Source organism: Sparus aurata, chromosome 17 (genome assembly GCF_900880675.1).
Source record: "Sparus aurata chromosome 17, fSpaAur1.1, whole genome shotgun sequence".
NCBI lineage: Eukaryota > Metazoa > Chordata > Actinopteri > Spariformes > Sparidae > Sparus > Sparus aurata.
In genome coordinates, this window is record NC_044203.1 from 10,257,826 (window position 1) to 10,285,080 (window position 27,255).

At 40.4% G+C, this 27,255-nt stretch overlaps 1 protein-coding gene across 8 annotated transcripts in view; it reads left to right on the forward strand.

Moving 5' to 3' along the window:
* The window catches only part of LOC115567647 (neuroendocrine convertase 2-like), a 194,477-nt gene that overhangs the window by 1,743 nt on the left and 165,479 nt on the right, over positions 1 to 27,255 (forward strand). For 7 of the 8 annotated variants that reach the window (XM_030394421.1, XM_030394425.1, XM_030394428.1 and 4 more), the window contains 2 exons: positions 4,698 to 4,873; positions 23,252 to 23,344. In XM_030394421.1, the coding sequence (XP_030250281.1) occupies positions 4,703 to 4,873; positions 23,252 to 23,344 (264 nt within the window). In that variant the 5' untranslated portion in view covers positions 4,698 to 4,702. Of the gene's footprint in view, positions 1 to 3,697; positions 3,826 to 4,697; positions 4,874 to 23,251; positions 23,345 to 27,255 lie in introns of those variants that run through there. The other variant, XM_030394427.1, reaches the window with a different exon arrangement.

Genomic DNA, 27,255 nt, shown 5'->3' on the forward strand with positions numbered 1-27,255 from the left:
ATTTGCAGAGGTTAAATCCTAAAATGCTGTTGATTTTCTAGCCCTAAAAGGTGAAACAAAGCTAACCCTCACAGTCTATACTCGCCCCCACCACGCCACAAATTGGGTTCCTTCTCCGCAAACAAGTGATAACACCCATGCAGGTGTATCAGCGATCTTTGGCCCCTTATCCCTGACCTACAAGAGGGTCATACTGTATGTTATGGTCACCTGCAGAACAGCTGCTGGTGGGGGTTTATGATGCATTTCTGTAGTATTCACAGACATTGAAAATTGGAAAAACCTCCCTTCATTCCAACCTGGGAGAGTCCATGCATTATTCCAAGTCGAGCTGTCACTAACAATTATTCTTGATTAATGGATCAATCTTAAAATGTAAAAAAAAAAAGTCAAAAATGCTCATCACAATTTCCCAGAGCCCAAACTGACATCTTCACACAGCTCCTTCTGTCAAAACCAACCGTCCATTTACTATCATAAATAACAAAGAAGAGCAGCAAATATGTACATTTAAGAGACTGCAACCAGCCAGTGTTGTATTACTGAAACCATTCTTCAATGATGAAAATAATTGGGAATTCATTTTCTTTTTACCAATGAATTGCTAATTCATTAATTCATTGCTGCAGCACTATTTCCAAAATGGTTTCCTCTCCTGCTCACTGTGCAGTCACAAAGATAATTTTGCTTTAACAAATGTGTAAGTGAAACCACATACAAAGCTAACAATGAATACATCCTTTTGACACAGATTAATCAATGCTATCAATGTTAATATTTGATTTGATTTAGATGTAACTGCCAACAGTGGTGGTCTTGCAGCCATTTTGCAAATGGTCTGTTGACTCTTCTGTAGTTCTTTTCACCAATTGGGAAACATTGTTTATTGTTTGCTGTCCTGAACTGTTATTCTGACCTGGCTGTTTGTACTTATCTGAGCAATATGGCATCGATGCTGCATTAGTGCCTTGTTCAAGGACACTTCAACACTGCAGTGTAACTTGTTCTGGTACCTGACTGTTTCAAACAAAAAACAATTTGGCCAGAGATGTTAGAACAGCAGTTATTAACAAATTATATAAATGACCAAAATCATCACAGGCCATGTTAAATGTTACTGTAGAGGAAACGTTAATACATGATATCACATTGAACATCCCTTCCACTCTGAGTATGAGATAATACCTCCTTGACAAACCTACAGAACACCTTTGGAAAAAAAAAAAAAAAAGAAGATATATAAGAATGACAAAAAACAATATAATAAACAAACAAAAATATCCCTGTGTCAGGATATTTCAATTACTTGTAACAACTTTTACACATATGTTGCTAATGATTGATGATGGCTGTATAAGAAACACTAATATTTAATACAGTCAAACCGTAAAGCTGTGTTGTTTTTACTGTGTTTGTTGTCTTGACTGAAACAAAGACATGTTCTGCTCCGGTAGGAAAGTAAAGTTATATTCTGCTTTGGACTGCTTGCTAACAAGGAGATGTGGACTCCAGTGGGCCCCCATGTTATGTTAACACTGCTAAAATGATATTTTACGATTGTCAGACACTGAAAATAGCCACGGTATTTAAGTTTGGCTTCAAAACAGCCATCTTTAAGTTTGGTTGGAGTAATAATCTGGACATTGTAAAATAGTGTTATCCTTTGACCGGTAGTTTGACCTCTGGAAATCCTGTACGATACAATTCCACCATTAACGCCCTCCTCTTTAAGGAGTGTAGTCAGAGGCCTGTAATGACTTTGCATAATGAGTTACATTCTCTTTTTTCATTGGGTCTGCTTTCTAAAAGATCTCTGTATTGTACAGGGGAGAGTGCTAGTCCCTTTTATCTCCAGAAAAAAACCCTTGTGGCTACAGTTTGATCAATTAAACTCCTGAAAGGCCCCCCTCCTCCTTTCATTCCACTGCCTGAGAGGAATATAAAGTTATCAGTCTTCCCAAGCGATATGAGGACGGAAATAAGTAGTTTGTCTATAAAAATGTCCAGGTACTTTATCAGCGTCCCAGTAGGCCCAGAGGCCCTGACACTGTTCAATGTGGCTCTCCTGTACTCCAGTCTCATGTGCGCTCCCTCTCTCCCTCCCTCGCTCCCTGTCTACTTCATCTCTGCCCGAGGCCCGCTCCTCACTGGGTGGGGTGTATGCTGCCGGCCCTGCACCTCAGTGGGATTGACTGGGGCCCGAGCCCCAAGTGAGGTTATCGATTTCAATCAGTGGCTTGAGAGATTGGAGCTGAATGGTGCTGTAGACTTTAAACGGTGGTCAGCTGCACTGTTTGTTGTTTGGGGCGAAAATGCTGCAGGAGGAGGCATTTTGCTTTTGAAGGGAAGTCAGATAAACATACAAACAGAATTATATAGAGAGTGAGAGATCTCAATCTTCTGGTTTGGAGTTTTACTGAATGTTGCTGGGTATATTACGGGAGTGAAATGGCCCAAATAGATGCAAAAAGTACAAAGATTGCAGACAACATGTTCCATATTCACAAGGATTAGATATAGTTCGAACGATTAATTTTATAATAATGTATTCTATTATTTTATCGATTACACAATCAATTAATTATTTGTTTGGTTTGTAAAAGAATAGCACAGTATTGTATATTTATTGTAACATACAGGAAGGTCCTCCAGATAGTTTGAACAGCTCAATTTGGAAAGAGCAAATATATCGAAGTCGATTGGGGTGGTTTCATGAAAACACCACAGCAGGCCTTGCTTTGTTTGATATGTTGATCAAGACTGACTGTGGTTCGCTGTGCACACAGAGTCTGCATGTCACTCAAAAGCAACAAACTCCCATGTATCCACAAACCCTTAAACACGGACTCAATTATGTAATAGCAGACAGACATCTCTTGTAAGTTAGTCAAGGGAAATGAGAGCTTTGCGAGTTTTGCTTTTGTATCAAGCAGCAAATAAGTTGTTGTTCGTGTTAATTTGCTGTATTTGACATTGCACATCCTGCGATGTGACTATTAAGCATTTGCACATTGTGTTTTCTTTGCTAAAATGATATATTGTGCTTCCCTAGGTTCTTAAAATGCAATGCTTAATTAATCAATAAATTAATTGTCCACACATTGTACATTGATAAGTCAATGTAAGTTATTTTTAAAGAAAAAAAAGGCCAGACTCACCAGCTTCTTCAATGTGAATATGTTCTGGTTCTTTACTCCTCTATTTTTCACAATTAAAAGGTGACTTGAACTACAATCGAATAGACTCACAGTTGCAGCTCTAATAAGATGCAGCTTTGTTGTTTGTTTTGAGGATCTGTGTATATGGGCAATAGACAACATGTGGGAAACAACTGATCAAATACAACAATTTACATAATTGCTATATATATATATATATATATATATATATATATATATATGTTCATAAAACAAGTTGATTCCAACTTCATGGATCAACAGCTACTTATGTAATCAGGGTGAAAGTATGAGTTAAAGTAATGTTCTTCAATAACAGGGCATTGGGCGCTTTTTCTTATTGAGTAGATACTGAGAAGAGTGAGGTGACAACTTTTAGTTCCATCATCGTTCACAGGAAAGTGCAGGCATAAAGAAAAGGCTGATAAAGTTCCTGTTTTGCTTAAAGAGGGAAGTTAGTTCACACAATGAGAGCGCCGCTGTTTTTCTGCTCTCAGAAGCATTTGCATCAAGGCCAGGAGATTAAACGTGTGGGTTGGGAACTGGAGAGAGTGCGTTGTCTCGCTTGGGGCCCCCGATGCCAGAGTTCTAGCTTTCATCGCACTGGGTGAAAGATTTCTCCTGGACGTTTCACTCTCTGTGGCTACAGGTGGGTGGTTCACATGCTGTAGGTGGCAGCCACTGTGGATTTCATGCAAAAGTACAGAGGAGGTGGCTGTGGGCAAATTGTTTCACAATTGCCAATGTTCAATACTTTGCGCTGAGATGCTGAATCCCACACTCTATAAACTCATTTGTGTGGTTAGATGGTATTTGGAGTGTTATGATAATATTGAAAACCGTAGGTGTTTGTGTTTTTCTAATATAGATATTTCTCATGTCAGTTTTTAGACTTTATTATTAAGAACCAATGGAGAATGAGCAGATCCAGTGGGACACCAAATACTGTTGCATATTAGTTTATAAAAGGAAAATGATGTCTGACGCGAAGTAAAAACAATTAATCTGCAACTATTTTGATAAGGCTATTTTGGTGATTGCAGTCTTTATTCAAGCCAAACGTTTGCTGTTTCCTGCCTCTCAATTGTGAAAGTGTGATTATTTTCCTACTTATATATGTTCGTTAATTGAATATTTTTGAGTTTGGGTCTGTTGATCGGATAAAACAAGCTGTATGAATGCATCATGTTGGACCTTTTTCACCATTTTTATTCTTTTTCAGAAACAAAACCATTAACTAGTTAATTAGCAGGTTAACCTGAAATTAAATCATAATTAGTTGCCGCCCGACTGCCGTGCTTTTCTGCACTCTGTCATGCTCATCTCACTGTTGTGTAAGGTTTCATTTTACACTTGTTTTACTCAGAAACACACACTCAAACAGGATTATGCAATACTGTAAGATGGGCTAAGACTGACGTGTCTTAAGACACACATAATTGACATACATGTGTGAAAAGTTTTGTAAGTGCATCTATTCTTTGCTGTTTAAAAGTCATTTTCTGAATGCTCTTTTCAAAGGCTCGATGTTCAGGGCGGTTGTGCTGGTGCTTGGCTGCCTGCTGCAGAGGAAACTAGTGACCACAGAGGGGCATAGTGGGACCAACTGCCATGTCTTCTATGCAGTGCACATGGATGGAGGCATCGGTGCAGCCAGAACTCTGGCAGAGCAGCACAGACTGGAGTTCATACAACGGGTCAGTGCATGTTTTAAACCCCTGATGTTGCCTCCACCTGTGGGGCCTGCAGTGCTACATTTTCTACATCCGGTTACTGAAGTCCGTTTTTCAAGAGCGGCCAAAGTGCTGACTTCTGCTTCCTGTTGGATGGATATCTGACTTGCATCAACATTTTTGAATATTTCATATCTGATCAAAGACCCACTGCGTAGGCTGTCCACACAGTGACACACGCACATACACACAAAAAGACACATAGATGCACCCAGAAAGGCACACGTATACACACTCTTCATCCAGCAATCCTCTAGTTTAAGAACCTCCTATATGTGGAATAGGATCCAGTTGAATGTCTTTGGAGATGATTAGGTCTGTTTGCCTGGGTTTTAATCTGTCATGCTGAAATCTTTCCATTTGTCAGAAGACTAGATGTGATTTATCCACATCAATACTTTAAAGGTTACTTTGGTTGTTGAGTCTGAAAGTGTGTCAGTTCCTCCAGAAAATGCAATGAGAAATAAGGGCTCGGAGCAGGTCTTGGTGAGGTGGAGTAGAGAAGTTCTGCTTTTTTTTTTTTTTTTTTTGCGAGAGCGAGTTCAAAGAGGCGGTTCAACGGCATGAGATATTTTGAAATGAACTTCTTGTGATTCTCTTTTATGAAAGATTCACAATCAGAAAGATTTAAAAAGTAAGAGCCCTTATGAATTGACATCCATTCCTGCTGTGCACTATTATAGTCAGGATGTTAAAAGGGATTCTGTTATTTAACTTCCCCTTTTCAAACACAAAGACCGACTAATCAACACAGATCCCTTGGATAAAATGTGCTGTTTGATTAAAAACATTGTGTAAGCAATTCATCATTACAGATGGTGAAGCATACAGATATGTTCCGGTGCCTGACACAGATGATCCTTAACATGCATTTAATTACGTATGGGCAGTCCCAATTTAAAGAGTTGAAGCAAATAGCTAATATCTTATAATCTGGATATGACGGCCATCTGTTGGGTGGCCAACTGTCCTTCATTTAAAAGTTCGACTAAAGATAATCTCCATGGTTCTGTCTAGTACCCCCCTCCTGCAGTATATTAGTTATAGATAGAGCACTGCAAATATGGAAACACATTATTACATCACACCTCATCACCAAGAGTTGCCCTAAAAGGCTTAACTTGCACTTCAGTTATTTATTATGTATTACACTTTGTTGTATGGGGGCAGATGCACATTCCTATCCATCGATTTCAATCGAGGCAGACAATCAAAAAACTGTGATTTGAAGTTATTGATAAGTGATACTGGAGGCGTGTGTGTGTGTGTGTGTGTGTGTGTGTGCGTGCGGCATGTTTTGACATTATTGATAAGAGTTCGGGGGAGTTTCCTCTGGCCTGGTGTGAGGCTGTGTGCAGCGTTGGCTCTGGGGAACAGGGACGCAAGCTCATTTCAACCTTGGCCCTGCTGCCTCTGCCTCTACTGCTGCTGCTGCCTGGATCATGAATAAAACATCTCTTTGACCTTTATCAGGAGAGTATTGGACAGTCCACCCCCGTCTGTCTTCCTCTCCACCCGTCTCTCTCTCTCTCTCTCTCTCTCTCTCATTGTCACTCATGTATGCACACAAACACCTCTGCCTCTTCCTGCATTGTTTTCTGCTCTTTTATACACCATTGATAGTCCCTCCCCAAAGTGGCCACTCGAAATGACCAAATCAAAAGAAAAAATACTTTCAAATATACACGAGCCACACCGAATTTATGCAGTGCAGTTTCTCTTCTGGTTTAACTTTGTGAGATGGTGAAAGATCTGTAGCAATCCGTGATGGGATGCTGTGTCGTGATTCTGTTGTAGCCTATTGTTAAGGATATGCAGTTAAGTGTGTTTGTGTGTTAATGAGGTGTCCAACCCAGCACCAACATACCCTGAGAATAGCCTCAGACAACCCCCACTTTGACGATCCCCACAGGTCCAATCTGCTGACTGGCTCCTTTTACCTGTCTGTCGCCAGAGGCTGATGCTAAATGTCACCGACACCGAATCGCCTTTGTTAAGTCAAACCTATCGCAAATATCCTAATATCAAGAAGAAGCCGACACGCCACAATTTGCTGTGATATATGTAATTTTTTTTGAAAACATTGAAGTGGAATGAAAAGTCTGACAAGCCCAACGCCAGCTTGGGAGGATTGTGATGTCTGCTGGCATTCCAGCGGTAATGCCGCATGAGTGGAATGGGAATCAAATGTCTCCACGCTGGCACTCAACATATTGTTGGTCTCTTTGATTTAGTGCGCGGCATCCAAGAAAATGTCATCGCGTCTCTCCATTGTGCAAACTTGACATATCCATTTTGCAACTGTAAAATACAAAGAAAAACAAAGAAAAAAAAAAAAAACCTGAGATGATGTCTTTATGCCACGTGCCCAGATTCGCTGTGATGCACTGCAGTTTGCTTTTTGCAGGTGCCCCTTCAGTAGCAGACACACTTGAAGCCTTTCCTGTCAGTCTTTATGATTTTTAAATGTGTCAAAGTGATCTATCCATGTTCATCTCTCGCTTGTTTTACACTTTGCTCATTTAGAAATGTTTAACGACGGCTCAAAGTTTGTGAGCATTTCTTTGAATCGGAGGGGTAAATCTGCCTGTTCCCGAGAAGATGAGACGCCGTGAAATGATGCAACATTTAAATAAAGAGACAAACACAACAGGAAGCTTTTGCGTATGGTTTTTTACGGCCGTGTGGCAGTGCTGAAGTGGATTCGAAAGATTACTGTCATACAATAGTGTGTCTCATCGCCACCCAAAGCTGTGGTGCTGGTGTAATGCAGTCATTATGAGCTAGAGAGACAGAGATGCTCCGACAAGGCAGGTAATGGCAGCCATTACAGGTGCAGGGTTTCACACACAATGACAAAGAAAAGAGAAGCTGATCGCGATCTCAAGTAGTTTATTTTCTGTTTCACTTCAGAACAACAGCACAGCGACTTGATATTACACGCTGATTAAAAAGAAAAAAAGGGTGCTCAGCTTGCAGGCTTATTTACAATACAGCCAACCTAGTTTAAGGTTACATCACATGATACTGCATTGTTTACAGGTATTATTTCTTGCTTACTTACAAGTTTTCAAATCCGATTAGAGCCAGATTAGGTTTAGGGGTTGCATTGTTTTTATTTTAGCTGAGATCACTCCTTCAAGAATTAAGTGCCTGTGTGTGTACCTGTATGTGTGTGTGTGTGTGTGTGTGTGTGTGTGTGTGTGTGTGTGTGTGTGCGCGCAGCGTTTTTTGTCTTGAACTCTGACACCAGGAAGTCCCTGGTCTCCAACCAATGGTGAAAGGCCTCCCAGATTCCCTTCCTTCTCTCCAGTGAGGCGGAATACTGCTGGCAGATTACCATATCATTACCATATCATTAGCATAACATTACTGCGGCACAGCTTGGCTCGCTGTCTGCGGACGTGCTATCAGCTCATCGAGAGATTCAATCCCCAATCCGCTCCATGTCTCTCCCCACACTCCCCTCTCCTCCCCTCTGTACACGCGAGGTGTGTTTTCCATCCGAGTAAAGCAGATGTAATTGAGGTAGAGCACTGGATTTACCGGCTAAATGAAATCACACAAACGCGCCACGATCAGCCGGGGCCGCTGTCGTGCACATTCAGAGAGCTCCTTCTCCGAAACCTCATAGCGCTGCACCCAATTCAGAATTTCTAATATCCTCTCAGAAATAGCCTCAGTCAGATGCTAAGCTATGTCAAGCCTTACTCTGGCTGGATTACTCCAGGCTGTTATGTTATGACCAGGTGTGTGTGTATGTGTGTGTGTATGGCTGAAGTAAAAAGGCCAATGTGCCACCATCCTCTCGCTCGCCCCTTCCTCTCCCTTTGCTGTACTGTAGGGCACCCAGGGGCGCGAAAAGGGACACCAATCCTCTAATGGTTGGAAGAGAGGGCCCATTCCATTAGTCAGGGGGCCCAGAGTTCACCGCTGCTCCTCAGCGCGAGGAGGGCGGAGGGAGCGAAATGGAGGCAGGTGTTGGCCGGGGGCAACGCAGAGGGCAACGCTGCACCAGCTGCATGCTGGGAAATGCAGCGCTTTTTTTTTTTCTTCTCTTTTTCCCCCATCTCCTCTCCTTCACTGCCTATTTCTTTTTCCTAGTGCAAGTACACATGCACACACCTTGCTCCTATAGTATGCCCACACACACACACACATACACACACACATACACACGCACACGTGCGCACGCACACACACACGCACAGGCACACTTCCTCTCATCCGCTTTTGTCCCCAATTTTAATTCATTCCAGTAAAGCTTTTCTCCATTTTCCTTATCTCTTTCTTTCTCACTCTCTCCCTCACACACTCATTCACTCACTCATTCACTCACGCCTATCTCCATCTCTTTCATTTTCGCTCTCTCTCTTTGCTTACCGCCCCTCTTTTCCCCCCTCTCCCCACCCCTCCCCTTACTCCATCCTCGCTCATGCCTCACTCTCATTTGTAAATGGAGAGAGAGGACTCGACTGAGGAGTACATGGAGAAGATGTGGTTTTCCTCCCAGGTGGGAAACTCTGGTGGGAGACGAAGGTGGAGAAGAAGAAGAAGAAGGAGAAGAAGAAGGAGGGGATGAAGAGGAGGAGGAGGAAGAGAGCAGAAAATACACTACAACTCTCTCTCTCTCTCTCTCTCTCTCTCTCTCCTCTCTCTCTCTCTCTCTCTCTCTCTCTCTCTCTCTCTCTCTCTCTCTCTCTCTCTCTCTCTCTCTCCCTCTCCCTCCCTCCCTGGGCTGAGATGATGTATGGCTGCAAAGGCCACATGTTGGCTGTGTGATGGATTAAAGCACTTTGTAGGAAAATTACTGAGAGCGCCTCAGCACACACAAGTCTAGCCCTTAATAAAACTCTCTTCAATATTGAAATGGAGAGAGAGAGAGAGGGAAGGCGCGAGAGATAAAGAAGATAAAGGAAGATGGTGGATGAGAGCGGGAAGCGGTGGTAGAGGCACACAAACACACCCGTACACAATGCTATAGAGAAATACTGTAAAACGGGATTTTCTGTGGTTTTATTGTTTACTTTATTGTTTTACTACAAGTTTTTGTTTGAAATGGGTTCATAAAAAGAGCTTGGAGAGAGATAAGTGAAAGTGAGGAAGATTTTATGAAGTGGTTGTTTATTATAGGCCTTGTGGATGAACTTTAGCGACATGTTTGTCAGTTACCGCTGCTAACGAGTGTATTTTTCCGCTCCAGTTTCGCCGATTTACATTTCTTAACCAAGGCGAGGAAGTTTTTGACGAAAGCACAGAGCCCAGCCCAAACCTGTGTAAAGTGACAGTGGACTTCAGTGCACGTCAGTTTTCATTTTCAGCGAGCAGATCACTCTAGGTTGTTTTTTCGTCAGGAGAGTTATTTTTCACGGCTGAATTAATTGTGAATTTTTATGATTTTTGCTGCACAGAGTGGATTCTAACTGGTTGCTAGTTTTTAACCGAATGGAACTCATGAAGGACAGAATAAGTGTAGCAGGCCTGTAGCAACGCAGACTTGTAATAACTTAGTATGTGGGCATAGAGTGCAGTGAGCCTGTTTATACAAAGCTCTGCTAATTCCTCATGAATGTAATGACATCAGAGTGACAGGCTTCACAGTACAGCACTTTAATGCGCTTGAATATATAGCTAACTAATTATATAGTCATAAGTTGAGTTATATTGACATTTCATGTCACAATATTGTTGCCTGCAAAGCTGCAACGATTAGTTGGTTAATTGATCGGTCAATGGACAGAAAATTTCAACTGCCGTAATTCTTTCTGTTTCACAGGATTTGTTGTTTTTCTTTGACATAGTCAATTAAATACGTGAAGAATAAAGCAGTTTGAAGACACGTTATAGACGTTGAGAGATGAAACAATGTATCAATTAGTCAAGAAAATAAGCATAGTAATCAATATTAGAATAAATGTTAATAATCATAATTTAATAGGTAATAATTTTAGTCATAATTATATCATCAGTTAGGAATATTTCGTAATGATCACCAGGTCATGTAGAATGTTATTCATTCACTGTGAAATGATTAAGTAAGCCAATTTAATTACACTCAGGTTACTGTCAGTGTCTAAAGCCAGAGTTTATTCTAATGTGACATATGTTAATTGTATTTACGCACAATTAATATATTTTGGATTAGTGTTAAGTGTTCCTGGGTTTGCTTTGTTCACCTCCTTACAACTAATAACAGATCTGTTCTGTATTTTTGGGAAAATAATCATCTGAGTGTGAGTGTGTGCATCATCATCTTTATTTGTTTGTATCGCTGGCAGAATGTCATACTTACATGTGGATCTGTTTAAAACCAGTGAGATGTTTTGCATCTCTTTCGGCTTCTTTTTAGCGATGTTGCCATGTTCCAAACAGTTTTCATTTTGGCAACTGCTTTAGAGACTTATTCTTCTGATGAAAAGGCTTTAGTTAAGGTTTTAGTAACATTTGAATGATTTTGATCATCATGGTTTAAGTGTAGTGTTGGCCGACATCAACTCAGGTCTGACTTTTAGTAGTTTAAACTTAGCCACGTTTTTCCCCATTTGTTGCAGTGATAGGACAATATATAATACAGCATTCCATTTACTCGACCAAAAAGTTTACACGTCCCGGCCAAGTAATAACATTAATTATCAAGCTCTGCAATTTTCCCTCACAAGCTTTGAAGCTAGAGAGCTAACATTAGCAAACACATCAACCGAGCCATAGTTAGCATGAAAGCCAGGCTCATTCATTCATAATTGTGGTGCCGCAAACCTGTCTTCCACCAGGAACCTAACTTAAGCGTTTCCTCTTTGCCGAATTAAGTGTTTAAACCATCATGTTGTTGTCATTACCTTGGCGTCACTTTTGGACAGCATCACCTGGGATTCTGGGAGTCCACACGCCATCAATCTGCATGTCCATCGATGACATGGAAGCATTGTTTATATTTTGACCTATGTACAAATGTGGGTAAATGTCATACATTTCATGAATATCTGAAGCCCATCATTAGCAATTTACTCCCATCTCGCCTCGTCAACAGAAACAAAACCTACATCTTGTCATAGTTTTCAATATCTAACAAACTAATTTACGCTCGTCAACATCTCATCTAAGTCATGGAATAAAGGTTATTGAAATTTTTTTGTCATAGGTTTCACAAATGTTAGCAATTAACTTTGCGAGTGCATTGTTTTTTACTACCTACAGAAATGAACATCAGAGCTACAAAAATACAACACGTGGTAATCGACTGGAATTCTCATGTCAGATTTACACAAAAAAACGGAATCCTACGCTAATTGGATTTGTCTTCAGAAACCCATTAGTCCCTGTATTTGTCGCTTTATCATGGACTGTAGAACCCTTCACCCCCCCACCACCAATCTCTTGCATTTCCTGCCAATACTGTAACCAACAAGGCTTAACTGCTCACCCCATTTAGCCCCTAGCATCCCCCTCCATCACCGAGCCCTCCTCCTATTGCTCCTTTCTGCTTCTCCATATTTGGGGCTGTGGAGGCCACAGCCCCTGTAGGGCTGTTAGTATACACACCAGCTGCTGTTTTCTCCATAGGGTGGGCTGCCTCACGTGGCTCTCACACACTGCTTCAATGACTCTTGATGTCTGTGTTTGTTTTTGTTTATCCTTCATGCTTTTCACTTCCATCCCTCCCTCCATTTCTGTTGCTTTCTCCTCTTTCTTTTTGTCTGTCGGAGGCCGCCAGCAGCAGCGGGGCATGTATCCTGTGGATGCTTCGGTCCAACGTTGCTGAACTGCTTTCAGATGCTGGAGTACAAATCAGGCCTATAGTGATGTTTTCTCACGAAGGCGACCATGGAGATGTACTGTTTGCATTTTTTTGGACTTAAGTTGCTGATAGCTCATAGTTTGTGTTAACGCCTATAGTGTACTGTATGCTGCCACCTTCCCCCTCTGTGTCTTTAGTTACAGTAGCCTATACATGAATACGCATGTGGGCTGTTGGTATGATTACAGCAAACGGATGAGACCACTCAGTTAAAACCATGCTGCTTCCGTGCACAAAGTAGCTAAAGCCCAAAGAAAAAAATCTTTCCTAAATGTACCAGAAGTAGCCCAGACATGAAGTCGTTTAAAAATGTAATTAACAATGTTTTATTGCAAAAGCTGCAGGTATTGTGATCTATTAAGCAAAGAAAACGGACATGCTCCTGCCATACGAAGTTGTAACAAACACACTAGCAAACATTCATCACACAGGGAGCAGCATTAACATTTATCTGGAGTTGTGTTTTTGACCAATGGATCAATTTAAGTCCAATATTTCCTCTTCTGTTTGCCCTGATTTGGTCTCAACCATCTTTTGTGGGAAATGTCTGTCTCTTTATCTGCTAAATGCTCCACGATGTGTACCAGCTAGTCGCTTACTTGCTTTGCCCTGTTTTTGGTGCTCAACATATAAGGTACAGTGAGTTTATAAGAGCTTTTTCATAGAAGGATCTGCCTGCTGTTGCTGGAAACAGTGTTGACGTGAACAGGGTGACTGTAGTCCAGGGCCATAAATTACAGTATGTCCTGAAAGATACAGATACTAGAATGCTCAGTTTAGCTGAGGGGAACTGCATACACTAGTCAGGTGATAAATACTATAAATAAAAGTATTGGTAAATTCAGCTTTACGTTTGCATTTTTTTTGTAAAAGCAAATTATTAAGAATAATAGGTGCAAGTTCAATAGTTAACTTTTCACATATCATACTTTCCTGCTAGTTGTTGATTTGTCCTCGTGTTGGTTTTCTCCACCTGTTATTTGTCTCCCCTGTTCAGATTTTCCTCTCGGCAGCTGCTCCCTTCTCACTACACATCTACCTCTCCCTCTTGTTTGTATCGTACTCAGACCTCACAGTCTTTGTTCTCCCAGTTTTTTTAGGTTTTCATCTTTGCCTTTTGTTGTCCAACAGTTTCTTCGAAATTCTCTTTTTAGAGTTTCTGGACTTTGCTTTTCTTCCTGATTTATTTGCACACATGAGATCGATGTAACTGGAGCTGTAGCTTATATATTTTTCCATTACCGATTAATCTGATTTCTTAACTGATCGTCTTCTCAATCAATCAATCAATCAATCATTGTTTGGTTGATAAAATGTGGTGGAGAATGCCAGTCACAGTTTTGCAGACCCCGAAGTGATTTCACAATTTTTTTGTTTCTTTCAGTCTTAAACCGTAACACATTCAATGTGCAATAATATGAATTATAGATATGCAGCATTTAGCACATTGGAGATTTAAGTTAAAATTAAAACAATGAATCTATCTATCTGTCTATCTATTGCAGATAATTCTTCTGTCGACATTTTGACTGACTGATATTTTCAGCTAAATATAAGATGATTATTATAACTGTATCACTGTAAATAACTTCATTGTTCTAGATGGAGTAAGATGACTTGAGTCTAAGTCCAGAGAGCAGTTTGAATTAATTATGTAAATGATGACATAAAATATGAGTGGCAATGGCAAATCTTAATGAAAGTATTCCTAACTCACAGTTACATGCTATTTTTCTGTCATTATGTGATGTGTAATGACTTTATAAAAATGATGGTATGATATGTCTGAACAGCTTACATTGTATGTAGCAGATTGCACTTGAACTTGCATAGTTTTCTGTCTTTTTATAGAAAAGATACCACTAGAAAATTGTTTGAACAATTGCTGCGCTGTTATGAATAACAGGTTTGCTTATAAATGTCAGCTCAGTTAACCTGAACAAACCATTAGCTTTAGCACAAGCTGTAAGGGTTTAGCTTGTGTCAGCTAGCCATCAGGCTTATTCAGCAACATAACCAATATATATTTTTGTCTATCTTTTTTCATATTGTAAATTGAAGTTCAATAAGTATTTCATAAAAAAAGAAACATCTAATCCATCTTTTGGCATGCTATGAATTAAACAATTCAAAGTTTATTTTCAAAAGAATCCTCAGTTTCAGCTCTAACAGCATCAGTGCCAGACTCACAGGCAACTTTTAAGGCAATTTTGCCTTCAGCGAAGAGGATTTAAAGAGATAAAAATAATACCATGGTTAATCACAACGCTTCATATCAAGTCAGGTTTTCAAGTTTTTTTTTAAAGACAAAACAAGAGCTTAACCGAAAAGAAAAGGACACAAACACATAAAAAATAAACAGAATGTTAAAAAACAGACATTAAGGAACAAAAGATAGAACAAGTAGATCACAATACCTGCGGCTTTTGTTGAGCATGTGTGCTTCACAGTACCTTAAATCTGCTTTTTTCTTACAAGTGAGTTGTTTTGAATGTTGATACTCGGGCCTTTCAGTCATATGCTGCGCAGTATGATAATCAGATTTGACACTTGAAGAGGGAGCAGAGGTAGTTCTTATCCATTGGAATCAATAACACACGGCTGAAGAATCAAAACAACACAGGCATGAAGTAAAATGTGGAATTGCAAACTAAATCTCACCGATGCTTCAACCTAACTGAAAAAAATGACTACCTAACATTGTTATTATAGACAAGTATTGTTGTACTATAGAATTTGAGTCCTTTAGCAACCATTTTTATCAACTGGCCCCTTTTTATGAAATGAAAACCACATCATACATTGCCCTTAATAATTATTTTCAAGTCTTTTTTCCAAATCACTTTTGATTGTTGAAATATTTTCATCATGTCTCAATGGAAAATTAGAAATCTGGCGATTCCCGAAGAGTTTAATTAGAGCTTTTAGTATCCTTTACTTTGTCAAGTGTCGCAGCTGGAAGGGAAACCAGCAGAGTTTTTCTGAGCCTGTAAGTGGAGAACAGTTCAAGGTTCAGAGTTTTACAGGGAAATTAACAAAGCTAAATGTTGTCCTTCTGTAATTTCTGCCTTGATTTATACTTTATCTAGTAATGCATTCCCCTTATTAACTTACCATCTCATATCTCTACCCCCCAGTAGCAGAGTGAGCTCAGGGGCAGAGCTGTTGTTTAGCTAAATATTTTAGGGCCAGGTATTGGTAGTCCACACTGGTGTGTCAGGGCACTCATTTCCATTCATTTTCTGTGTAACCAGCATTACCTTTTGAGAGAGTTGCCTTGCCTGCTCCTTATTTGCATAAGGTTTAGGTAAATAAAAACTAACCCTTTTCGAGTAGATTAAATCAGATTTCGACAACTGCATGCCATATTTCTTGCTGAAAATGTCTTCAGAAACACTTTTTTCTGACCTGTTTTCTGACCTGAGTTTCCAGACAAGCCACCATGTTGGTCTAGTTTGAAATCCCAGAGCAGGAGGGCCACGACTGGCGTTTGTGCAGTCAGGTAGAGCCAGGTTTTTGTAGGTGGTGTCACCATTATCATGAAAGTGACAAATATCAATATGCAGTCATGGCAGATCAAGAGGATCATAGAGACACACTGCTGCCTGTTACATTCCTACATTCCTATAATATCTCTGTGATCATTGATCAGCATCTGGGCAGGGGGGTGTTCCCATTGGGCCATCCCTCCTGGTAAAAATGAACAAATCACTGACTTACTGTATCTTTTAGTGTTTACTGTTCGGGTGTCTTTGGAGAGCAAGTTGTGTTCTGTCAAACTTCAGAGAAAAATATAGTGAAAACAAATCTAGCAGCAGAGACGAAAGTGTACTGTACCACAATGAATTTTACACTAGCTCTGCTCGTTCCTGAGGCTGTACATTAGGCGGATGCTAAAACAAAATAAAAAAGCCTCTGTGGGATAATTAAAATTCAGTTCTCTAATTGATTAATCTATTATTCTTTCTTTGTAATCACTTCGACTTCCAACTTGCATAATTGCAAGTGATTTTTGGTTTGGGTCCAAAATTCTCAAGTCCAATATTTTCTTCTTATGGGAGCCTCTAATCAGCAGTAGTAGCCTGGTCTGATCCAAGTCGTAGCTGTAGATTTTTAAAAATTTCCGGCCAAAGACTAAAGGTTAAACTACCTTTTAGCTGTGTGGGAGGCAAACAATGTTTGTCCTCTTTGCTTAGTCCTCCTTTCATTCAATTACACGGGGCGGTTTAGGAAACTTTCAACCCACATAGGAAGGAAAACATAAAAGTACAGTTTGGGTTTCTTCTTGCAGTAACAGTGGTTCCCATATACTGCATCCTGGGAGGTTTTTTAGCACCCTTTTCATTCTGGATTTCTAATTTTAATCCAAAAACTTTTCTCCATTATTTTAACATAATAATTTTGCTGTCATCAATACACAAAAACTAAACAAAATACAACTAAACTATTTACTACAGTATTCTTCATCGAGATATGTAAAGCTAGTGAAGCTCAGCTGTTAAATGACAACTTTTGATAACATTGTTATATCAGATGAATTTAAATTAGTATTCATATATAGTTTACACAAGGACCCAGTGTTTTATAATCCTATAGCATCAAATCAAGATATTATCCTTTGCAGCTCTCTTCTCACACATTACTGCTCCTCATCAACACTAAGGTCAGTAGTTGCTGTTGGAGACATTCAGTCAAGCAATCGAGACGTTGAGAAGAGCGTTCTCAATAGTCCTGTCTGCAAGTGTATACCTCTGTCTGGAGTCTGAAGGCCTGGATAAACAGTGCTGTTGTCCTCAGTCCGAGAAGAGGGTGACAGGTCAGGGTGCTGTGTCTCTATTTGTACTGCTTTAGAAAGACTTTTAAGTAGGTCATGTTTCTCTTTGATCATTGCACTTTAACTTACTATAGACAACCAGCAGCGTGAAATTTTCAGTACTTTTCATCCAGATCTTTGATGTAACTTTAAAGATATATACAAAAAAATATATAGGTCCTTGAACTGGTCTCCACATTCTTGATGGCAAGTCTTATTTGAATTCATCTGCCATTATATTTAGATGCATCGTGCATTTCAGTTATCAGTTCTAGATGATCCCAGATCATCCTCCAGTGATCCTATAAAATGTGATTGTCCTGTAATTGGTACTATCGCAGAATGACACAATCAAATCCAGAACTCACTGGTGATCAGCCTGACTGACACGAAACATTTGCATAATTTATCCTTGTATAGAACCCTGATATCCTCAGACAGGACCTAGGTGTTAGCATTGTTGTATTTTGTTGGCCTTGATGGAGGTGTGTGCCAATGATATTTTGTTTGAACTGGTCAAATCAAAAAGACAATCGCTTTATCGCCAGTAAAGATAACAAATATATGTCGTAATTTAAGCATCTTTGAACAAGACATTGATTCCCAACAAACACTACTCATTGTTTCCGAGTTGGAACATGGACTTTTCCAAGATATTTGTTAAAAATCTGGGGACATGTGAGTCATACAAACTGCGATTCATATAATTAAATGTTTAATCAGGGCCGCCGTTTAGCTCAGTGGGTAGAGCGGGCGTCCCATGTAGAGAGGCTTTGTCCTCGCTGCAGTGGCCCTGGGTTCAAGTCCCGGCCTGGGGCCCTTTGCCTTGTGTCACTCCTGCTCTCTCTCAACCTGTTTTCTGTCATTTCTTCAGCTGTTCTATCAAAGAAAGGCCAAAAATATATACTTTAAAACAAGTTCAATCATATGATGTAAGAAAAAAAAAGAAAAAGAATGATAAGAATTATTTTTGATAAAATTCTTGTTGATCAACTTATCAATTAATCTGTGATACCAGATTCAGTCATTTAGTTACATTCGTGGTTGGAAATGAACCTTTTTTGTCCACCTGACACTTTGTTTGTTCGATTACCTAACCTTATGTTTCTCACGTGGATGTGGCATTTGGATTTGTGGTCTTTTACGGCTTCCAATTTTAGGCCTTTATTCTCAATAATCAAACTATTAGTTCTCTTATCAGCATCCAAAGCTCGCAGACAACATAATGCAAAAAAGAAAAAATGTCTGGCTTGTCTAATTGTAAACCAACCAGTCACTGGACTGACCAATGGTCTCTCTGGTTTTTCTCCATCTCTCATTAACCTTCACCTATTTGGCCTGTGTCTCCTCCTGGGAGGTTTTCTTTGCAGAGCTCTTAACCCTCATGATGTAACGCCACATTATTTCTCTGTGTCTCCTCATTAAAGTGTTGAAGTGACACCAGCAGACTCGTGATTCAATCCGCACTGTGGAATGTCACAAATCCATGTTAGGTTACCCTATTTACCTGCCACTGTGGCGGTTAGGTTGAGCAAATTTAGCCACAACTACTCAGGTTTAAATGTGCACTTTGTGAACACACACACACGCACACAAAAAAAACAAACACAGTAGCATGAAATATTGCTCTCAACAACCGTTGTATGATGGGTATTAACATGAGTCGTGCCACCTACAGATGCCGCCTTTAGGATTGTTGATAGTGTTTATGGATCCACTGAGTAAAGATATACCTCTGACTGCAGCCAGCCAGGACATCCCAGTTCACGTCAAGCTTACTTAGTTCATTGTGCAATGATTCAAGCATACAGTATCTATCTATATGTGTGTCTGAGTGTGTGTGTGTGTGTGTGTGTGTGTGTTTGTGTCTGTGTGTTTGAACACTCTCATGATTAGTGTTCTCAGTGACTGGCTGGCTGATGGGGTTGATTTGTCCGACAGTGCTGTGTGTCAGGCAGGCTCAGCGTCCGCACTGGAGAACATGAGTGAAGGAGCGGATAATTGATAGTGACAAGGCGCTCCCAGCCTTAATTGCTGCTGGTGAATTAGATTACCTTTTCAAAGTGCCTTCATTAGCAGAGGGAGAGCCATACCAATGGTCCCCTGATTGGCCTCATATTGTTTTGCTGTGAACCTGCTCTGGCAGGGCACGAGGATGTTTGCGTGTGTGTATGTCTGGGAGGGTGTGTGCGCGTTTGTTTTGGTCGGATTGAAATTGCTCACTAATTTCCATGTACAGCTGTAGTTTGTCTGTGTGTACATGTGTGTTTGTTGTGCACGTCTAGTGTCAATAATGTCAAGTTGTCAAAGTGACACATTTAGCAGGAAGTGTTTCTCTGTTTTAATGGGCCACTGACTGCTAGCACAATTGTAAAGGGTTGTTTCACACAAATTACATCAAACAGATTGCCTCACTCAGCTCCAGTGGTAGCTCGGTAAATAGTTTTGGCTATATTAGCTCAACTTTTGAGATGTCTGTCTCCAGAGACATCCTGCTGTCATGAATACAATGAAAGTGAATGAGAAGTTGCAATTTAATATGATTGATTTAATATAAATCTTTCTGTCACCAAAAATGGGGATGTAACAATATTATTTTTTCCTTCCTATTTTTTAGTGCAAGGTTGCCCAAAGTTTTGAAGTTTTGTGCTAAAACGTAATGCCTTACTTTAAAAAAATTATAATATGAATTGCTGTTCACGCTATTTTATTTTCTGTGAGGTAAAATGCTCTGTAAATGTGTAGGATCCTTAATTATTGTTAATTATTTTTTCATAACCTGAGTACGGCAGGTGACACTTTGTGAATTAACTGAGTCAATTAAGGGAACTCGGGATCCTAATACTATGGAAGCCCTTAGAGGCACATGAAGAAAAATGGAATGAAGAAGATTATTCTTTTACTGTTCTAAAGTCATAATCATAAGTCATAATTCCATAACATAGTCTAATCGCTTAATGGCAGGAGATTTTTTTTTTTTTTCAGCCAATAACTGAGCAATTTATGACAAAGATGTCACAATTAAAGGGTTAACTAATGTAGGGGAAGTCAAACAGGGAAGTCCTATGTTCTTATGTAGGCTATAAGAAGACAGGATCTTGATTTGTTTTCAGGGGCACTTTACAAATGAGCTGTGAAACTGTGAACATGAGGCAGGCATGTAGGCTTGGTCTTTTAAAACCGGCCTGACTGAACCTGACTTGTACTGCAAAATCTGAGACGCAGAAACTTCCTGAGACCCAAAGCTATGCTTTTCTGTAATTCATCTTTTACCAGCCATTAGCTTGACAGACTACTTGCAACACATTAGAGGCACAGGCACGGACTGAAACCAAATAAATATCGCATGGAAAATATCCATACCTGATCTAGATCTACCTCCTATAACTAGACATCTATCATCTGCAGTGCTGAAAACAACAAACATTTGGAGAGGTATGTCAATAATTAAATGACTGGCTAGAACCTCACACTGGTGGCAACTTTCCCACAGGTGTGGGCAGAGGAGAGACCACCGAGCAAACTGTAGCTCTCCATCCACTCAAAGCCACAGGATCAGCACCATGGAGAGCGCCACAAACTGCAGTGCCAGAACGCACTGTTCCTGGAAAGACCTAATGCTGCTGTGTTAGAATATCTTTTTTCAATGATGTGACCACTGCTACATAAACTCCGCTGGCCTCCATTGTGCACTATAAGTGTCTTCGTCAATGTCATTACATTTGGTGTCCTTGCTTTCAGTGTCAGTATAGTCATTGAGTCACAGCAAGACAAAGCACTCCCTCATATTGCCCTTACTAAAACTATTACTATGAGTTCAATGTGGAATCGTTAACAGATTTAAGATTTAGAAAAAAAAGATAGTGTTTTAGTACTTCAAATCATACCATAGGCTAAGGTATCACAATTAGTAGAGGTAATAGATAGAGTTGTGGATTACTAGTATCTAGTACTTCAGTATCTGCATGTAATGTAAACAAAGAAACCGAACTAGCGTGCTAAAATCGGGGCCTTATTGTCCATAATGATATTTTAAAATGGCAGGAAAATAATACAGTTCTTTTTGAAATAAAGCGATCACAGGTCAAGGTTAGTTACAGCACCCATTGAGCTGATAGGAAGTTCTCCAGTCAAAGAGAAGTTTCTGTGACCCTACTGCCACAACACAAAGTAAACACCCGAAAGCTGAGAGAAGAGATAGAAGGGATTTTACAGAGAGCAGGCAGTGAAAGTAGAGAGGGGTTATCGCACCGTGCAGAGACGGTGACATGAGCAGCTTCTGAAAAAATACTGCCCAAACCCAAAAGTCCAAAACCTTACCCCTCTCCATCCCCTGCAGCACCAGTTTCAGCTCCAGCCATCCTTCCTCATCCCATTTCCATATCCATCTCCAGTCACTGCTCCATCACCAGCCCATGGTACCCCCCATCCCAAAAAGCCATTGGCGTCCCCATTCCTGTCTCATGCTTCATCCCTGCCCCAGCCAGCCTGCAGCCCCCTGCTGAGTTAAATGGAGTGTGCTGGTGTCAGGGGAGACGCGTGTGCTCAGTTCAGCTCAGCTCAGCTGGGCTGCCAGCGTTATAAACTTACTGTGTGATTATTGTCAGAGCGAGACTCCTCCACCCAGGAGGTCTGCGCTGATGGGTACTATGTCACCCGGGTACAGCCAGCCATGGAGGGTGGGATGAGAGAGCAAAGGAGGGGATAGAAACCGGGGTGAGGAAAGGACGTGGAGAAGGCAGAAGCATACTGTTGGTGAGGGAGAGTAACAGGGATCGAGGGAGAAAGGATAGAGAAAGACAAGCAGGAGGGCAGAGAATCATCAAAGGGAAGAAAAAGCCAAGCTGAGCAAGGAGAGACTGATGTATACCTATCTCAGCAGACAAAGACAAGGGAAGACACACGGGGAGTGATATAAAGAGCGAGGAAGCAGAAGAATAATGTGCCGGGAGAAGAAAGAGAGGCAGCAGGGAAATCAGCAGAGGGGAGAGAGAAGGAGGGAGAGACAGGGAGGGAGAGTAGAAAAGAAAGGCAGAGAGAGAAATTAGAGGGGAGATTTTCAAGCGAGTGATGTGTGCTGTGATTGTTTTCTCTCTCTCTCTCTCTCTCTCTCTCTTCTCTCTCTCTCTCTCTCTCTCTCTCTCTCTCTCTCGCTCTAAACGGTCGGGATGTGGCCTGTATCTGCCGGCAAGAAGGAACTCAATTTGGGACAATTTACTCGGCAGTCTCAGCCCTGATGCACCTCAGGGACAGAGAATAGAGAGAATGAATGTGAAGGAAGATAGAATCAGCAAGCCACACACACACAAACACACACACACACGCACACTGACGACGTGCGCCTTGCACACAATTGCCGGCGAGTAGATTTCACTTAGTTAGTTCTAACTCTCCCAGGCGGTCAATACGATGTGAGTTTATAAGGCTTGGAAATGAAAAGCCCAGGATAAGGTTAGATAAACTGTGTGCTATTTGATTTTGGCCCACCTCTTGCAGAAAAACCCACACAAGACAGATGGCCGGAGGGGATACGCTGATATAATGTTGGTCATATGGGTGATTATGGCTGAATGCGTTTTGTGTTTTGACCCTCACACTGTACCCGTATTGGTCTCTCTGAAATAACGAAAACACTTGCATGCTTAAATAAAAGGCATTCAACCAAGCAAATCGTTATATTTCCTGAAAGTGAGGGGTGTTCTATACTGACCGCACTATGTTTTCATGCTCATAGGTTGGCAGCCTCAAGGGTCTGTACACCCTGAGAGACAGCAGGGGGCGCCCTGACAGAGCCACCTTTGAGGACAGACTGGCATCTGCAGCTGGGGTGAGTGTTTTTGAATATCCCTTCCACACATGTAGTAAGGCGAACATTAAAATGTGTCTGTGACCACATATAAATTCTTTACCTTGTCCCTCATTGGAAATTCCAGAACATGAAATATGCAAAAATCATTTCACAAGTTTAACTGAGAGACACAGCATGTTGATTAAAGTCAATTCTCAGTGTATGCGGAATATTGGACCAGGGTTGGCTTCCAAACTATTTGTGATGTCCCAAACGTATTCGAAGGCCTGCCTCTTAAAATCAGATTTTCAAAAATGTACACTTTCAGGGATGACTGTGAAAACAGCCTTTTAGTGTCAAACTCTGTACATACATAAGCCATTAAGTGAAGCTCAAGGACTAGTTTTTACTGGAGGAGGACTCAGTCAAAACTGCGAACTGGCCTCAGCTTACTCAGTGTAAACTGTGGTGTACTGTGGTTCAAATCGATCTTAAATAAAATGGGTGGAGTATTCACTCTTTTTCTCAATAGAAAGCGAAGGCTTCCACCTTCTGCCTCATCACCTTAACGCAGATAATGACATTATGTTACATTACGTGCGGTGCAAAATATGGTGGCACCAGTACGTGGCGGGCGGGGAGCGAAAAAGCAAGTTGACAGTTGTCAGAGAGAGATTGAGAGAAACAGCCAGACTCAGGTTTGAGCGAGGTGTTATTTTGTATTTTTGAGCATAGTTTTCTTTGTTGTTTGGAGCATATTATATTTTGTAGTTGAGAGCATATTAAGTATTTCACACAAGAAATAACATCACAATAAGAGTGTAGGTGGTGGGCAAGAATTTTTATTACAGATGAGACCAGGTACAAATATCTATGTGCTCTGCTCAGAAAAACTAAAATATGTTCGTTGTTCAAATAAGCAGTGGAGTTATATGTCAAGAAATATTCTTTTCATATTTCTACATTTTGATTTTTTAGTTTTAATTCAGTAATATTTGTCAGATTGTTTTTAATGTATTTTTGTTTATGATGATAAATACATACATGTATTACTTTCATCATCAACTACAAAGTGCTGATGTATGTAACCTTTCAGCTTAGGTTGTTCAGATTATAGGCATGTGAAGCATTCGAAGGCACTCCAAGAAATCACATCATAATAAGCCAAGATAACAATGTAGGCACTGGCAGACCATTACTATTGCAGAGTTCAAACTGTTCCATTAAACAAACACTACCAAATAAAGGACCCATCACACGTTAGGATCTAGAGAGTGGATCAAGCTGCAGCTTCCCTAAACTCTGAGGTTGTTTTTTTTTTTGTTTTTTTGGCCTGACTCGCACTGTCTGTGTAACACAGCGGGAAATGGATTTGTAACTACAGCAAATCAGAGCGTTCAGCTACTTAGATGTGACTGTTTGATACATTTAACACGACCACGTCAAGGTGAATTCACACCCCGGCCTCGGTTCTGATTTTACACAGCATGTATATGCAAATGGAAGTTCATTTGGCTGGCATTGCTGTTTTAATCAGGGTCTAGTGTTGATTAGCGAGTAGGATGGAAAAAAAAAGAAACAGCCACGTGGTGAGTAATGGCTAAAAGTTGTTTACCTCGCTCGTGTAGCTCGTGTGCCTGTTCCACCCGATATCACTTTGTGCCCCCCTCCCTCGCCACCTTCAGCGAGCCGCTCTGCATCACCCTCCGAATGCACAATGCAGCCTCCTCGTTGCCAGGGAAACCGTCACCCACAGAGACACCCCATGACAGCACAGGGTGAGGGCGGAGGGACGGGAGATGTGGCTTTGGCCCTGTCCGTTCTCCAGGGTGCATCAGACCTCTGGCCCTTCCCCAACACGCTGCCTCTTCAGTGACACACACACACGCGCAAACAAAACACACAAAGCTCCAGTACATTTGTGCACACATAGAAAGACACAAATGCGTGCACGAAGACACACAAAGTGGAAGAAATAAATGGACAGAAAGTAAGAGCGAGAAAAGGATTCCAAACTTAGTGATTCACAGTTATCATCTGAATCAGTGTGCGTGTGATTAATTGAAATAATTTATGGGCAATCTCCAGTGACTCCATGTATGGTTCATGATTTCATTACACTGTAACTTTAATTACTTTTCTACCGTCATAACTTTAGGTGAAAATGAATTTGTGCCCTCAAAATGTCCCACATTTTAGTAATGAGTCTTAAATTTAATGGATTGCACAAATAATGTTTTGGGATACTGAACAATTGCATACTTAGACATTGCATCTTGTTAGCGGGCGCTGTTGCATCCTAAAATGCCTTTGCATTGAAGTCTGTTTGTTGGCTTTGTTGTTTTATGTAAAATAATCCTTTTTAGCATTGAGGCAGGAACATAGTCTCAAAACCTTTGTATTTGGGAAGGTAATGTTTTAATCCTTAACCAATCAGACTAATATAATTTGCTATAATAGCTTTTTTGAGGCTGAACAGTCAACATTGTACTAAGTATATAGAAGATGTATTTATGGTGGGCTATGTGTTGCCAAACACAATTAGAGTGTGTTAGCCACAGAAGCTGGCCCGCTGCCAAAGCCTCAGCTATACTCTATCCGCCCACCTCTGACCAGGCCTCTGTCTGTACAACCCTGTGTGCTGCTTTTCACTCTGCATCACACACTGTACATTGCATTGCATGTTGGGTGGGTTACATTATAGAGCTCACTAATTACTGCAGTAAATGCGAGGGTGAGTGCGCTGCAAGGTTGAGACAGGGTTAATGTTAGTTGAATGCATCTTGTTTTGTCTTGTCAGAGGCAAGAACAGTGTTACTAGTCAAAGTTAAATGGTTAGATACCATTCCTGGATCACACACAAGGTGCTAAATGTGCAGCTCTTTGAAGGAATTTAAAAAGTTTAAAATGAAAAAGTTGCTGGTGTATCATTGTAAAGCAAAAGCATTATAAGATGTCTGTTTACATGATCTAGTTGAACTTAACTGAGTGTGTTTGATGCCACGGTTCCCAGTTCCCGGAGTTGAAAATGAATGCATCTGTAACTTTTTGAAATCACAACTTTGGAAAATCAGGAGAGACGTCTAGTCTGTGTCTTCTGAAGCCACAAACCTGACCTGGCAATTCAGACATTCTTAAATGATGTTAGCATTGCAAAGGAATCAATGTCTGACAGAAATCCAGTTTTAAATTGCCACTGCAAGTTACGTCCTCTGTAGAGACGGCCAAGCAATTTTTCCGGACTGTTAATAATTCTTTCTTTCCTGAAGCTGATGTGATGTCAATAATTTGAAATGTTTTGAATGCTAACATTAGATAAAGCACAGTGAATAACAATAACCCTGTACTGTATTCCTCATCCTCCAAATATTTCCCTGTAATACTGTAATATGACTCAATGAAGCTAAAGTAAAATGTATTGTAATGTAGTAAAACTGAATGCTTAGCAAATATGATATAACAGAACATGTAAACAGTATATAAAGACTGAATGCTTAGAATGCTAAACAGATGGACAAAACCGAATATTCAAATGATATATTGCTGTCTGGATAAAGTGGAATACCTCCATCGAATTGTATCCTGGTACCAGCATGACACACACAAACTACACAGACCATCTTGTAGATTTTGGCTATTAGAACCAAAATACTGTATTATACTGTCCAAACCGGCATGTACTGTTTATGGCTTTTTAATGACTTCTGCGTGCTAAACAAAACCGACAAAGAACAAATTGTGTCTCTTTTGGATCTCAATCTCACTTGTTGTTGAGATTTTCGACTGACATTTAAAGAAATACATTTCAAATTCTTCTAAAAAATCATTTTAAAGGTTTAAGGTAACAATTCAGTTGACCTCAGTAAAACGATCGTGTTCCTCAACAGTAGACTAATGAACAGACTTCATAAATCACTTCAACAACTTACATCGAACACTTGCTGAGTTAT